General features: G+C 35.7%; 1 protein-coding gene across 1 annotated transcript in view; it reads left to right on the top strand.

Moving 5' to 3' along the window:
• DNAH7 (dynein axonemal heavy chain 7) overlaps positions 1-15,662 on the top strand; it is a 270,230-nt gene that overhangs the window by 121,173 nt on the left and 133,395 nt on the right. Inside the window, exons 29-34 of the mRNA XM_055123217.1 lie at positions 915-1,163; positions 4,767-4,916; positions 7,886-8,068; positions 8,425-8,601; positions 11,279-11,410; positions 12,753-12,977. Coding sequence (XP_054979192.1) covers positions 915-1,163; positions 4,767-4,916; positions 7,886-8,068; positions 8,425-8,601; positions 11,279-11,410; positions 12,753-12,977 — 1,116 coding nt within the window. The remainder of the gene's footprint in view (positions 1-914; positions 1,164-4,766; positions 4,917-7,885; positions 8,069-8,424; positions 8,602-11,278; positions 11,411-12,752; positions 12,978-15,662) is intronic.

Raw genomic sequence — 15,662 nt, 5'->3', positions numbered from 1 at the left:
TTCAAATAGTTTGCATTCTAAGATTCTGGTAGATATTTGAGGAACCTCAAACTAGCTAAAACAATGAAACAATAAACAAAAAACAATAAAATGAATAAAATGAAGATAAATATGAGGAAGTTTTTGTAAGGAACGAGAAATAGATCTAAGAACATTGTTTTGGCAGTTACAGGAATTGTATCATATGTTGAATGATGACTGTCATTTTGTTTTCTCTACTGAATTGTCTTTGTATCTTAAAATTAGTGTCCACATGTGTGTCTATTTTTAGATGAAACTTTGATTAAAATAAACTTACAAAAATGAAAAAGTTTATACTCCGAATAATTCTATTAAGAGAATGAAAGACAAGTAACTAGAAAAAAATATTTACAAATTAAATACATGTAATAAAGGAATTATATCCAGATTACTTAAAGAATATAAACTTTTGTGAATTTAAACTAATTAAGACAATGAAAATGAATTATAGACAGTGTAAATAAAGTTAGTAACTGAAAGCAAATTCAGTGGTTGGCTGGGGATGGAAGTAATAATTGTAAGGGGAGAAGGAAAGGTAGATCCATAAAGATTCCAAGGAAACTTTTAGCAGTGGTTGTTATTTTGATCATCTTTATTGAGTTGATGGTTTCAACTTAACAAATTATATGTTTGAAATGTAGACAATTGATTGTATGTCAGTCTACCTCTTTAAGTCTGTTAGAAATGCTATTTAACTAGTATTATTTAATGGCTTTATCAATATTAAGTATGACAATGAGAGAAATTTTATCATCTGCGTGTGTCTATGTATGTGTATATATGTGTGTATGTGTGTCTGGGGAAAGAGAACAGACAGACAGAGAAAGAGAAGATACATAATGAGAATATATTAATAGATACATAATGTAAATTCCCACATCTTCTGTCATTAGGGAATTACTTCAGATTTGTTTCCTGGGGTAAAATTGCCAAAACCAGATTACAATGATTTACTGGCAGCTATCAAAGAGAACTGTGACTCCATGAATTTGCAAATGACCCCATTCTTTTCTGAGAAGATTCTTCAAATATATGAAATGATGATTGTACGTCATGGTTTTATGATTGTTGGAGAACCATTTGGAGGAAAAACATGTGCTTATCGTGTCTTAGCTGGAGCATTGAATGATATTTGTGAAAAGGTATGTGCTTTTAACACTGATTAATTGATCAGCTCTGTGATAGGTATATTAATGCAGCAACTTTAAAATTGAGTTAAAGAGAAAATAAAAGTAGAAAAGTATACAGAACATGTAGTAAGTTCTATGCCACACAGTTCCTTTCAATCTTTTTTCTCTTTAAAAGATCGTTTAATTACAAGGGGCCAGAGTGATAGTACAGCAGGTAGGGTGCGTACCTTGCATGTGGCTGACTCTGGTTCGATCTCTAGTACCCTATATGGTCCCTGAAGCCATCTGGGAGCCAACCCTGAGCTCAGAGCCAAAGGTAAGCCCTGAGTGCAGAATGGTGTGGCCCAATTTTAGTCATATATATACACATGTATGTTTATACATATATATATATGTGTGTGTGTACACATGTAACACTAAAGCATTGTAGAGAGAAGTCTAATACCAGTGCAAAAAAAAACACCTGAACTATTTTTTCTTTTTCTTTTTTCTGTTTTTGTCCACATCTGGTAAGTGCCCTACCTTTTCTCTTCACTGTCTGTTCACCCTGAATGTTTTCTTTCCATAGTTCCAGGAGAATATTTTTTAAAATTGGTTGAGTGGCAATATTTGTTTTTTTTTTTTTTTTGCTTTTTTTTGGGTCACACCTGGCAATGCACAGGGGTTACTCCTGGCTCTGCACTCAGGAATTACCCCTGGCTGTGCTCAGGGGACTATATGGGATGCTGGGATTTGAACCCGGGTTGGCCGCGTGCAAGGCAAACGCCCTACCCGCTGTGCTATCTCTCCAGCCCCATATTTTTTTTAGTGGTAATATTTGTAATACAAAGTTTTGTTACTGATGCCTAGTGGTCTTGAAGTATTTGGGTGTGTCTGTAATATATATATTAAAAAACATTTATAAAATAAATAATAATGTAATAGTAAATAAGTATTCAAACTTCTTACACACTGCATATTATAGTTTGGCCTACCTTGATATGTAGAAGGCATGGAGTTAGCTTTTATTCTGTAACTAATATTTTATTTCATTGTGCTTATATTCTGAGTAGTGTTGCTTTTTGGAGGTGGGGGCGCGAAGGGACATGGCTTCCAAGTAGTGGTCACGAGGCCTATGGGTCCATCAGGCTGGCAGTTTAGGACCGAAGGATGTGGTGCTGCTCAGGCCCTACAAGCCAGGGATTACCTGGGTCATGCTGACGGTGCTCAGGAGTCTCCAGGGCTGCACAAGATGATGCTCAGAGGAGCATTTGTAGTGGGAATTGAACCAGATTTGGCTGCATACAGGCATGCCCCTTAACCCCCTCCTCTATGTCTCTGTCCCTTGAATAATTTTTTTTTAATTTTTATTTTATTGAATCACCGTGAAAAAAGCTACAAAGCTTTCAGATTTAATTCTCAGTCATATAATGATCAAACCCCTATCCCTTCACCAGTGCACATGTTCCACCACCAAGAACCCCAATATACCCCCCTCCCACACCCATCCACCCACCTGAGTGGCTAATGATTTTCACTTTATTCTCTCTATACTTTGAATACATTCAATATTTCAACAGAGAACTCACTATTATTATTTGGAATTTCACCCCAACAATCAAACCTGCTGAAAAGGCATCATTTGATAATTTGTTTTCCATTGCTAAGAATGAAGATTATATGAGCTCTTTTGGATTTTGGACTTGGATTCCTGATATTTTAGCTCAGTTCATAGTCTAGATGCATTTCTATAAGAAGCCACTGGGTGCAAAAATGGGTTAGTAGACCTCCCGGATCATAGTCTTTAAGGAGCAGAGGGGCCGCCTCATGCCCGGCTGCTCCGGATCTCCTTGAATAATTTTTGTTTCACATATTTTAATATTGATTACCTCTCTGGGACTTATCATTTTATCTTCATTGTGGAGCCCCACATTCAAATAACTTAAAGTTATGTACATGTTCTCTTATTGGCCTTAGATCTACTGCTTCTCTCTCCTGCTTTTCCCCTTCATATGTGTTTGCTCATGTAGAACTATGGGTGACACTGTAATTTACCTTCTACAAAAAGTGAAGAGTTTGACTTTTATTTCTTCAAATTTAGTGACCTTTGCATAGGTGAATTTAATTGTTTTTATATTTATTATCATATAAATTGGGTTGGAGCGATAGCACAGTGGATAAGGCATTTTGCCTTGCATACAGCCGACCTGGGTTCAGTTCCTCCGCCCCTCTCGGAGAGCCCGGCAAGCTTCTAATAGTATCTCGCCCACACGGAAGAGCCTGGGAAGCTACCCGTGGTGTATTTGATATGCCAAAAACAGTAACAACCAGTCCCACAATGGAGACGTTATTGGTGCCTGCTCGAGCAAATAGATGAGCAACGGGATGACAGTGACAGTGACAGTGATAAATTGCTATACATTTCTGTTTCCTATTTTATATTTCCACATTACTTCTTTCCTTCTAATTTCCTCCCTTGCCCCTTTATCTCATCAGCATCTCTGCCTTCTGCCATCCTGCCTGCCTTTTATGCTTCCTATTTTTCTTTGACCTGTTTTACTGTCTTATTACAAGAGCCAGTACATCATGCTTCTTAAAGATTAAAGATGGACTGGAGAGAGAGTACAGAGTTGATCCGGGTTTGATCCCTGGCATTACATAAGGTCCCCTGAGCACCACCAGGAGGGAACTGATTCCCGAGCACAGAACTGGGAGTAAGCCCTGAACTCCACTGGATATGAACCAAGCCCTGCCTCTCCCCAAAAATGATTTAAAAAGATGAAGGTTTGAAAATACATTCTGATCCTATTGTAAATCTTCAAATGGTTTGTTACCTACACATTCTAAGATCAATAGTAACTTTATTCTGACATAGAGAGTTATATACCTTATTACCCACCTTGGTTAACTTTAAGAATATAGCTTAAAATTAATTTTATTTTTTTTACTGCTCACTATTATTATTTCCACTTTTTCTCCCTTCATTTTGGTAGTTCATGTTCTAATTTCTGGAGGACCTGGTAGAAGTGTTTAGAAGTGCTGATTCTTGTTTTGTTATTATACATCAGAAGAACCAGTAGTGAATAAGTAGAATATAAGGGGCTTTAAGGCAGTGAAACTCTCATGCATTGTGTAGTCTGAGTGTTTTGTAGCAGGAATCAATAAAGTCATCTCATGGCAAAATTTGATTCTAAATCATTTTTATGTTAATGCATTATAGAGTAGTGTAAATATCATTTAATGTATGTAAAAATAAAACAAAATAATATCTTATATAAACCGCTAAGTCTTTTTGTACTTATTCTCTGACCTGTAAAAAAATAATTTCCAACTCCCATTTTGTAGTTTTAGATGCTAGGTCTCTGGTACAATATTTGCTAATAGATCCCTTAGTATTTTGAATTTGTAATTGCTAAATACATTTGTAAATTATATTTTAAATTATTCATTATTATTATAAATCAAATATGGTCACTTTTTATATATTTATATGCTGGAGCCTTGTTTGAAAAGCAGACTCCTCCTGGTAGTATCTTGGTAGATTTTAAGATATAGTCTTCTTATGTAATCTTATTTTCCATGAATAAAGACAATGGTCTTCAACACAAACCAATAAATGATCTTTTTTTCTTTAAGGGGTTAATGGAAGAAAACAAGGTTCAAATTACTGTTTTAAATCCTAAGTCTGTCACCATGGGACAGCTATATGGACAGTTTGATTTAGTGTCCCATGAATGGTCTGATGGGATCCTTGCTGTTAGTTTCAGAGCATTTGCTGCTTCAGCGGTAAGTAATAATATACATGCATATTTGGAAAGACCATGAACATTCCTTCTGATGTGTTTTGAATTTTTTCAGTCATTCAAATAAACATATTTATAGTTTAAATATTTATGTAAAACATATTACTGGAGCTTCTGGTAGTGTTTCTGTGAGGAACATCATTACTACTTACAAGACTGCTAGAGACCAGGTTAGTGAGTATCTTTGCTCTGATGTGTATTGAAAAGAGGACAGAAGAAAGGACAGGGAACTATTTGAGAAAGTACTACATGATCCTTTTTCTCTACATTGAGACAATGTTTTCTTTTCCATCTACTGAGCTGCTGTGCAGCAAATACTATTTGTTAGATATGCTTGCAATGCTTAGAGAAGAAATTGTGGACTTTTACAAAATGGTGCATTAAAGTTTCATCAGTCATGTCTAGTTAAGAAAATGATAACTATTTGTAGAAAACAGAAAAGACAAAGTAGATAACAGCTGCTGACTGCTGTGAATAGAAGCTGATACCTCATACTGCAAGTTTTTCTGAGTGACTGATACCCCACTTTCTTCAAAGACCAATAAATAGAAGAAGCAAATGGCTGTGAGAAAGATGGTCATCTAGGGAGAGTCTGTTTAATCCTTTCCTATCATTAAGCAAATATCAACACTTAAGACTAAATTAAATGCTTAATTTCTGACTGAATTCCAGCAGAAAATGTCATTGAATCCAGGCATTCCCTCAGAAGAGAAAACCTGTGGAATTTTATGCAGTGACTGCCTCAGTGAGATAAGGATGGGGAGTACTTAGGATCTTGGATATATGGATCCCCAGTGTCCAGGAAACAGGTTTCAACTGCAAGCTCCTAAGGCACTGGGAAGAAGGGGAGAGATATGCCTAGAGCTCAGGTTTCTCAGATATATAGCTCTTTTCACATCTGCTGATTTTTTTTAATAAGAATTTTATTTTATTGAATCACCATGTGGGAAATTACAATGCTTTCAGGCTTAAGTCTCAGTTAGACAATGCTGAAACAACCATCCCTTCACTGGTGCCCATATCCCACCACCAAAAAAAAAAAAAAAAACCCACATAGTACACCTCCCATCCCGCACCCTGACCCTGCCTTGTAAATGATAAGTTTCACTTTACTTTGTGTTTACTTTGGTTATATTCAATATTTCAACACAAACCTCACTATTATTGTTAGGAATACCCCACTAGAGTGAGACCTGTTATGAAGAGAAATGAAGTCTCTTCATCCAACCGCGGCCGCGCGGTTTTGGATTTCTGTACTTTAACAACTAAGTCCAGGGAGATTTCTTCCAGATATTGGATCATTGCAAGCTTGTAAACCCCATCTGTGGTCATCATAATATGGCGGTCACCACGCCCTTCACCCCTGGAAAGGAAGAGGCAGAGAAAGAAATACCTTTCCCCTCCTGGACGGGTATGGGGCCGAGGCTTAGTTCTCAGGCTGGAGACATTCTGTGAGGAGCTGCCCCATGCTGAAAGTAGTTTAGCTGGGTCTGGATTCACGCTCGTGCAGCTGTAGAGAGGCTGCACACGCGTGCGGCCCCCAGGGTCACATCTCGGCGGCCCACATCTGCTGATTTTGGAAGCAAGTAATTGATAACCAACGATTGAGCTGAGCCAGTGCTGAGTATTGAATCTGCTACTTTTGGTTATCTGGTGTGTGTGTGTGTGTGTGTGTGAGCCTTGAAGGGAGGGAGATGGGGGAGTCACCATTCTTGAGGCAAACCTATCCATCCTAGGCCAATAGCAGAAGAGTCTCATGGATTATAGACACTTTCTTAGCCAAGTCCACATAGCTTCTATAATCCATGTTTATCTACTAATAAGCAGGTCATAGCTTCCAAAGCATTTCTAGTAGAAAGAGACCCAAGCTTCCTTATAAGGACTTGAAGGAGTAAGTTCAGGACAAAGGCAATGGTTTCCTCGAAGTTTGGGTCATGCCACAGGTTACAAGTCCACACACAGATGTGAGAATACAGGGCAAGTTGGGGACAGCTAGACTCTGGTGATGTAGAGCCCACAGCTACATCTGAGGTTCTTCTGGTATAAGTGCCCAGGTTCTGTGGGGCACTTGTTACTTAAACCTGGCCTCCCTTTGTGACCATAATCCCTAGTCACTGTCCAAGTTATCCAGACTTTGATGTTATATCCACTGTCAGACACCAGCAATTCTAGAGTAGAGCCAAGGCCTGCAAAATCTTATCAAACCAAATTCAACAATACATCAAAAGGATGATACATTATGGTCATTTGGTGTTAATCCCAGTGATGCAAGGTAGTTCAGTATACAATAATATCAGACCAACAAAAGGAAGATGATCATATGAAAGGAATCATATAATCAAATCAATAGATTCATAGAAGGCTTTTGATAAAATTCAACAACTATATATGATTAAAAAAATTCAACAAAATGAGGATATCAGGAACTTATTAAGACTTTATACAATAAAACTATAGCTAACATCATACTCAATATGAAAACACTGAGAGACTTCATTTATTATGTTCTGAACAATGTATATTTCTGCATTTGTGTTTGTGAAACTGTGAATGCTATGATGATATTGATGTTCCATATTACCTTGTGACAGTTGAGACCAATAAGGATATGCATTGCATATATATGAACTCATTCAGTGGAGAAAAAAGACAACACATAGAAACAATTAAACGTGTATGAATATAATACAATAAGGAGTCAGACTGAATGAAATTATTTTATATTTATGTCTTGTGTATGTTTCTTTGAGGAATACATAGACATATAGATATGTATTTTTAGGAATAAATATGTACTATATTTATATATGGTTTATTCAAAATGTGCCTTAAATTTTCCTAGTAATATCATTTATAGAGTTTCATTAACATTTTTAAAATAATAATATGAAATGTTTTTCCTATTTTTCATTTGTTATATTTTTGCTCTTTATTCACATTTGCATAAATTAGACACCAGATAGGAAATGGTTAATTTTTGATGGGCCAGTAGATGCAGTATGGATTGAGAATATGAATACTGTACTTGATGACAACAAAAAACTCTGTCTGATGAGCGGGGAGATTATTCAAATGTCACCACAGATGAATCTAATTTTTGAACCAATGGATTTAGAAGTTGCTTCTCCTGCCACTGTAAGTTCTCAATTTTGACATCTGCATATGAATTTAAAATATTATCAGTGCACTTATTAGCAGTTTTTCTCTATATTAAAATATTAGTAGAATTTATTTTAAGAACAATCTGTTATCCTCTAAGAATAGACATATTTGTTGATATACCATGACACATATACCATGACAAAGGTTGTGATTGTTTTCTTCTCTGTCTAGCATCTTTAGACATATGCAGAAATCTATATCCTGAAGTTATATAAAATTAAGAAGTTTCCTCTGAAGAAATTTTTGAAAGCTGAAAGAAATAGTTATACCAAGCTGTGTTTCTTTATAATGTTTCTTTGTACCTTGCTGATAAACTATTGTTTATCCAGGTTTCCAGATGTGGTATGATTTACATGGAGCCTCAAATGTTAGGCTGGAGACCGCTGATGTTGTCTTGGATAAATCTTTTACCAGAATCAATCACAGATATTCAGAAGGAATTTATTATAAACTTATTTGACAGAATGGTCCCTGTTTCTGTTGAATTTATTAGAAAGCATGCAAAGGTAAGAGGAATTATATTTAAGATATTAAATATAAATGGAAAATATATGTAAGCCAGAAATATAACCTTTAATGTATATTTTATTGCCACTCACCAGATATTAAAGTATTTTTAGATAGTTTAAATGCAACCAGTATTTTCCCCTTTTTTGGGGGGTGGGGTTTGGGCTACTCCTGCTGGTACTCATGGTTACTCCTTGGTTCTGCATTCAGGCATCACTTTTGGTAGGCTCAGGGGATCAGATGGGGTGTCGGGAATCAAACCCAGGTCAGCCATATGCAAAGAAATGCCCTACCCACTGTACCATGACTGTGCCACCCCTCCTTTTTCATTTCAAGTAAAAATATTTAAATTTTTATATCTATTCGTCAAAAATATCTTAATTGGAGCATATCTTATTTTGATATGCTTGAGAGATATGTTTGAGAGAATTATAGTTATCTTTTCTCTCAAAACTAAAGCATAAAGGACCAGATAAACCTAAGCTTATCTAAAAAAATAATTGAAAATGTTATCTCTAATTTCTGATAACTATTATATTTTAAATGGTCAACACTTTAATATTTTTCCAAATATAGGACAAATAAAATTTTATAATAACTCAAATTTACTGCATTAAATTTGCAGCTATATAGTGGGAACACATCTAGTTGTTTAGAAATTTCTGTTGATAGATTTTTTAATAGGGGTTCAGAGAGATAAAACTGTTTCTGGTAGAAGGATTGAAATAGATCTTGTAGAAAAGTAGTTTAAAAAAATACTGTCTAGGAGTAGTGATGTGGTCAGGAAGAAGTGACAGTGCATGTGGAAAACTGCCGCTGAGAATAGATGGAGTTTAATTGAGGCTCTTAAATCCTCTCCAGCTGAAAATTGTAGGGAAAGTGTGCTTTCATTCTGTTTGGGAGATGAATAACAAAGACTTTTTAGAATGTCTCTGTAAAATATATAGGAACACAGAAGTGCAATTTGCCTGCTGTTAGAAGTATAATAAGAGGGAAAAAACAGGGCTGCTAGTTCTGCATTTGAAAATAAAGCAGAAAAATAATTGAGGAAAAGGTTTGGCCCAAAGTATACAGACATAGAAAGTAGGGTTTAAAATCATGTTAATATGATTATCTCTATGGGAAATCTAGAAGGGAAAAAAAGAATAGACAAATATCAACTGGGGTGTACCAGCAACTTTGGAAACAGAAGAGAGCATTTTATAAAAGGAAAGTAATCAGCTTCACAATCTATGTGGTCAGACAAGACAGCAACAGATTAGCATAGGGCTCTCAGATTTAAACTTTGAGAACATCCTGTGGGAATTCTGACCCAGGCACTGTCAGGAGAGACAAGGACACCTCAGGTCAGTTGGTTGATGAATAGAAGACAGTGGTGTGTGGGTGTTGGCTGATCTTTCAAGAAACTAGTTGTAATGAAGTAATATTTCAAAATAGTTAAACATTTATCAGCTTAGGGTTATAAAATGAGCTATAGGGTTTTTTCCCTCATGGCTATTGTTGTAGAATGTAGGTTTTAGGAATATGAGTAAACGGAATTTTCATATAATTGAATTTATCTTTTTGTGGCCAAAGACTTTTAAGTTTTCACTTTTAAGTTTTCTAACTTGTACTATATACTTTTGTCCTCTCTTGAAATTAATGTTATTTAGTAAGTAATAATGTATGTCTTTATTTGTAATAACAATTTATGATATGTAATAATAATAATGATACTGTAATATCAGTAACAGTCCCAAAAAAGTCAGTTGTCATTTCTGCCTGCTTCTTCTGAAACAGTGGTTGAATATTAAGTCAGATACTTGTAATGGTTGAATATTAAGTCAGATACTTGAGATTTTTTTTCTCTTTGGGTCATTCCCGGTGATGCACAGGGGTTACTCCTGGATTTGAACTCAGGAATTACTTCTGGCAATGCTCAGGGGACCATATAGGATGCTGGGAATCAAACCCGGGTCGGCCAAGTGTAAGGCAAATGCCCTACCCACTGTACTATTGCTCCAGCCCCAGATACTTGTAATTTTAGGTCATCTATTTCAGAGAGTAAATTTTTACAGGTTGCTCATGAAATACATGACTAAAGGTTGGAGGAAATCTTGAAGGGAAAGAAACAAATATTTATCCAGAACTTGCTGTGTGGTTCTAGGAACTATACATTATTTATTTTGTAAACTGTCATCCTGAGACTCAGAAAAGTAAAGCTCAGAATTTCAGCAATAATTTTTCTCTTTAAGATATGAAAATATTTTCCCTATATTAAATTTAACTATTGCTACTGATTTAAGGATATTCTAAAATGAGTTATATTAAGAATATTAGACAAGCACTTTGACTTCTCTGAAATATTCTTTAGTGTTTGGTTTTTAATTGGCTATAATGGAGGATACACATCATTGATTGAATCAACAAAATAGTCAATCATAAATTTTTTAAATTTTAGAGTTCAGCCTAAAAGTGGTTAAGAGAGTACTTGTGACCTAGAGGTGACATCCTTGACATACTTGGGAGTTACTGTGCCTCAGATTTCCTGTTTAGAACAAATTTCCAGAATTATAACAAATGCCCTTCTCAGTAGAAGTTCTGATGGTTGGAATTATATAAATTTAGTCCATAGTAAGTGATATTTTAATTAGTGCATAATTTAATTTGCTTTTGGATCCTTAAAACTATTTTTAGGAATTATCTCCTACGTCAGATACAAACTTAGTCCGAAGTTTAATGAATCTAGTTGACTGTTTCATGGATGAATTTATGGATGATGCCAAAGTGAAAGATAGAAATGATCGAGAAGTTTTTTCTTTGCTTGAGGTAAGGTCCATTGCTCTTTATCTTTTATAATAAAAAGACATATAATGCTCCCCCAATGCTTCCTAATTAATGATCCCAATTACCCCCTGGAATTGTATGTTTTATGATGGGTAGTACCTGGACAGGGAGGGAAAAAAACAGTTTGATACAGGTGCTATTTTATGTGATCAGTGTCAGTGTTATAAAAATATTCATGTATTGTAGGAAACATTTTTTGTAGATGCCTATCTGTTTTGGAAAGTTGGAAAGATGTGGTATATTTTTATATCATTATTGCCACATATGACTAGATATTTTAATGATAGCTTGTTTTCATACTGCCATCTAAAACATGGATAAAATGTTTAATAGCCCTTGAATATTCTTTAATGAAAGATTATGTGTTGCATAATTCCCAAAAGTAGAGAGTATGAGGAATATTGTCTACCTAGAGGCAGGGGGAGGGTGGGAAAGGGGGGTATATTCGGGATATTGGTGGTGGGGAATGTGCACTGGTGGAGGGATGGGTGTTTGATCATTATGAGATTGTAACCCAAACATGAAAGCTTGTAACTATCTCACAGTGATTCAATAAAATTTTAAAAATTAAAAAAAGATTATGTGTTGCCAAAGGTAGTATTTTCTAATGTATCAAACATTCTTATTGACTGTATTTTATGGAATAAATTGATTTAAAATTTTCAAGTTGATTTTAGTTTTTGTTATCTTCAGAGAGACAGTTTATCAGATAAAATAGTCAAGGTAAAGTTCACAGTGGCTATAAACATAGTAAAGACAGCTATATTTGACCTTAAAAGGGGGATTTGATTTTAAAAGATAGAACCAGATTATCTCATTTAGTGTTGTGTTATATCATCTAATCTCTTTCTTCTGCCTGAATTTAGTGTGAAGATAGTTTGCAGACTGACAGTTCTAATTACCAATCACTGCTCAGATAATTATTTAATTGACAAATAAATGAATGTTAATTACTTCCACTTTAAAGTTATAGAATTTAAGATATACAGTGCATGTTGATTATTTATTATTAAAATAAGATTTTATATTTATAAATAACTAGATCAATTTTAAAAAATTCAGAGTCTTGATATTTAATTACACTATTCTGATTTACCTATCCTAAGGTTTCACTATGGCTCAAATTTATCCATTATATTGCATTATTTTCTCTGGTAGATTTTACAAAACAGGCAATTTGATATTAGAAAATCCTAAAATAATCTACTATTATGTAACAGTTTATTATTTTTCAGAGATATAATATGGCTGATCTGGTGTAAGCTTCAACATAGATTAAAGTTGCTTTTTAATTGTACTCTATCAACCTATCTCTCACATGCAGGGCATTTTTATCTTTTCATTGATATGGTCCATTGGCGCTTCTTGTAAAGATGATGATCGATTGAGATTTAATAAGGTTCTTCGAGAACTAATGAATGGCCCAATTTCAGATATCACTCGAGAAAGGTATAAAATACTGAGTGGCACTGAAGAAATTTCTACAAAAGCACTAACAGTTCCATTTCCTGAAAACGAAACAATTTATGATTATCAGTTTATCACTGAGGTAAGGATTCTGAAACAAGATTTGCAGTTGCTGTCCTGGCAGGCTCCACCCAGATACACAGAACATAATGACTCTGTAATCATTTCCCCACCATATTTTGCCTTGAGAAGTAGTCGGGGGAAGAGCAAGTACACTTCCTTTGGGTCAGACACACCTGTGTATGAATCTTCTTAAAGCTGCTTTCTGCCTGTGTACCATTGAACTTGTTATCCAATCTCCCTGAGTCATATTTTTCCCATTGAATGAGATAATAATGCCCAGTAAATCAGTTGTACCTTCTAAATAAAATTGCACATTATGAAATTAGCCAAGAACTAGACACATTTTATTCAAGGACACCTCTTGGAGATTTGGGATAAATGTTAGAATACTGCAGGTTCTAAATAAGTTCTGCAGAAATACAGCTAGGCCAGTGTTAATTCAGTACTTCCCAACATTATTAGATAATAAAACCTGAAGAATTTCTCTATTTTTCTCTCTCACTCTATCTCTTTCACTTTCTCTCTCTCTCTCTCTCTCTCTCTCTCTCTCTCTCTCTTTCTCTCGTCTCTTTGTCCTCAATGCCCATCTCCTTTAAGTACTGTATTGAGTAAAAGGTTTAGGATTACTTATTATTTAATATGTATACATGTGACTGAAATTTGTATTATACAATAACTACAGTGGGTAGTTACTGTGAATATCTTTCCTTAAAGGGACTATCTTTTCTATCTCACTGTTTTTTTAAAATTTTTTTCAGACTATTACAAAGCTGTTCCTGACTGGAATTCAGTCATACAATATTCCAACACCCATCTCTCCACCAATGTACATTTTCCAGCACCAGTGTCCCCAGGCTCCCTCCCATCACCTTCTCCTCCTCCTCCTCCTCCTCCTCCTCCTCCTCCTCCTCTTCCTCCTCCTCCTCCTCCTCCTCCTCCTCCTTCTTCTTCTTCTTCTTCTTCTTCTTCTTATTATTATTATTATTATTCCTCTTCTTATTCCTCTTCTTCTTCTTCTCCTTCTCCTTCTCTTCTTTCTCCTTCTTCTCCTCCTTCTCCTCCTCCTCCTCCACCTCCTCCTCCTCTCCACCTCCTCCTCCTCCTTCTCCTCCTCCTCCTCCTCCTCCTCCTCCTCCTCCTCCTCCTCCTCCTTCTTCTTCTTCTTCTTCTTCTTCTTCTTCTTCTTCTTCTTCTTCTTCTTCTTCTTCTTCTTCTTCTTCTTCTTCTTCTTCTTCTTCTTCTTCTTCTTCTTCTTCTTCTCTCTCTCCTTTTGGGCATTGTGGTTTGCAATATTGATACTGAAAGGTTATCAAAAACGTCCCTTACGTATTTTTAACCCGCAGATCTTATCCAGCATGATCATTTCCAGCTATTATTCTCATAGCTGTCTCTTCTCTATCTTACCTACCCTCAGTCCCACACACACTTGTGGTTAGTTCCAACCACTGACCAGTCCTTCTAACCCCTGTTTTTCCTGGCCATGGATATTCTTCTAGAATATATATTTTTATATACCATAAATTAATACAGTCATTCTACATCTGTCCCTTTCCTTATGACTCATTTCACTCAGTGTGATACTCTCCATCTCCATCCTTTGTAGGCAAATTTCATGACTTCATTTTCCCTGACAGCTGCATAGTATTCCATTGTGTAGATGTGCCATAGTTTCTTTATCCATTGTCTGTTCTTGGGCACTAAGGTTAATTTCAGATTCTGGCTATGGTGAATAGTGCTGCAATGAACATAAGAGTGCAGGTGGTGTTTCTGCTCTATGTTTTTGGGCCCCCAGGTATATTCCCAGAAGTGGTTTTACTGGGTCAAATGGGAGCTCAATTTCTAGTATTTTGTGAAACGTCCATGTTGTTTTCCAAAAAAGCTAGATCAGTTGGCATTCCCACTAACAGTGATGGAGTGTCTCTTTCAACCCGCATCCACACCAACACTGGTTTCTCATGTTCTTTTGGATGTGTCCCAGTCTCTGTGGTGTTGTTTTGATATCTCATTGTTGTTTTGATCTGCTCCCTGATGATTAGTGCTGAAGATAATTTTTTCATGTGCCTTTGAGCATTTGAATTTCTTTGTTGAGAAAGTTTCTGTTCATTTCATTGCCCCATTTTCTGATGGGATTGGGGGATTGGATGTTTCTTTTTGTAGAGTTCAACCAGTGCCTTGTATATCCTTGATATTAAGCTCTATCAGAAGGGTATTGAGTGAATATCTTTTCCCATTCTGTAGACTGTCTTTGTATCCTGGTCACTGTTTCTTTTGCGGTGCAGAAGCTTCTTAGTTTAAGATAGTCTCTCATTTGTTTATCTCTGCTTCCACTTGCTTGGTCAGTATTTCCTCTTTGGAGATACCTTTAGCGTCAATGTAGTAGAGGGTTTTGCTGACCTTTTCTTCAGTGTACCTTATGCATTCTGGTCTGATGTTGAGGTATGTATTTCATTCTTATCTGACTTTTGTGCATGGTGTTAGGTAGAGGCCCGAGCACTTTTTTTTTACATGTAGCTGTTAAGTTTTGCCAGCATCATTTGTTAAAGAGGTTTTCCTTGCTCTACTTTATATTTCTCACTCCCTTATCAAAGATTAGATGATCCTATATTTGAGGGTGTGTGTAAGGATATTCAACTCTATTCCATTGGTCTGCAGATCTGTCTTTGTTCCAATACCATGCTGTTTTAATTATTACTGCTTTGTAGTA

The sequence above is a fragment of the Sorex araneus genome, chromosome X (assembly GCF_027595985.1).
Source record: "Sorex araneus isolate mSorAra2 chromosome X, mSorAra2.pri, whole genome shotgun sequence".
Taxonomy (NCBI): Eukaryota; Metazoa; Chordata; class Mammalia; order Eulipotyphla; family Soricidae; genus Sorex; species Sorex araneus.
Note: the sequence above shows the minus strand (reverse complement) of the source record. Positions and strands in the feature narration are given on the sequence as shown.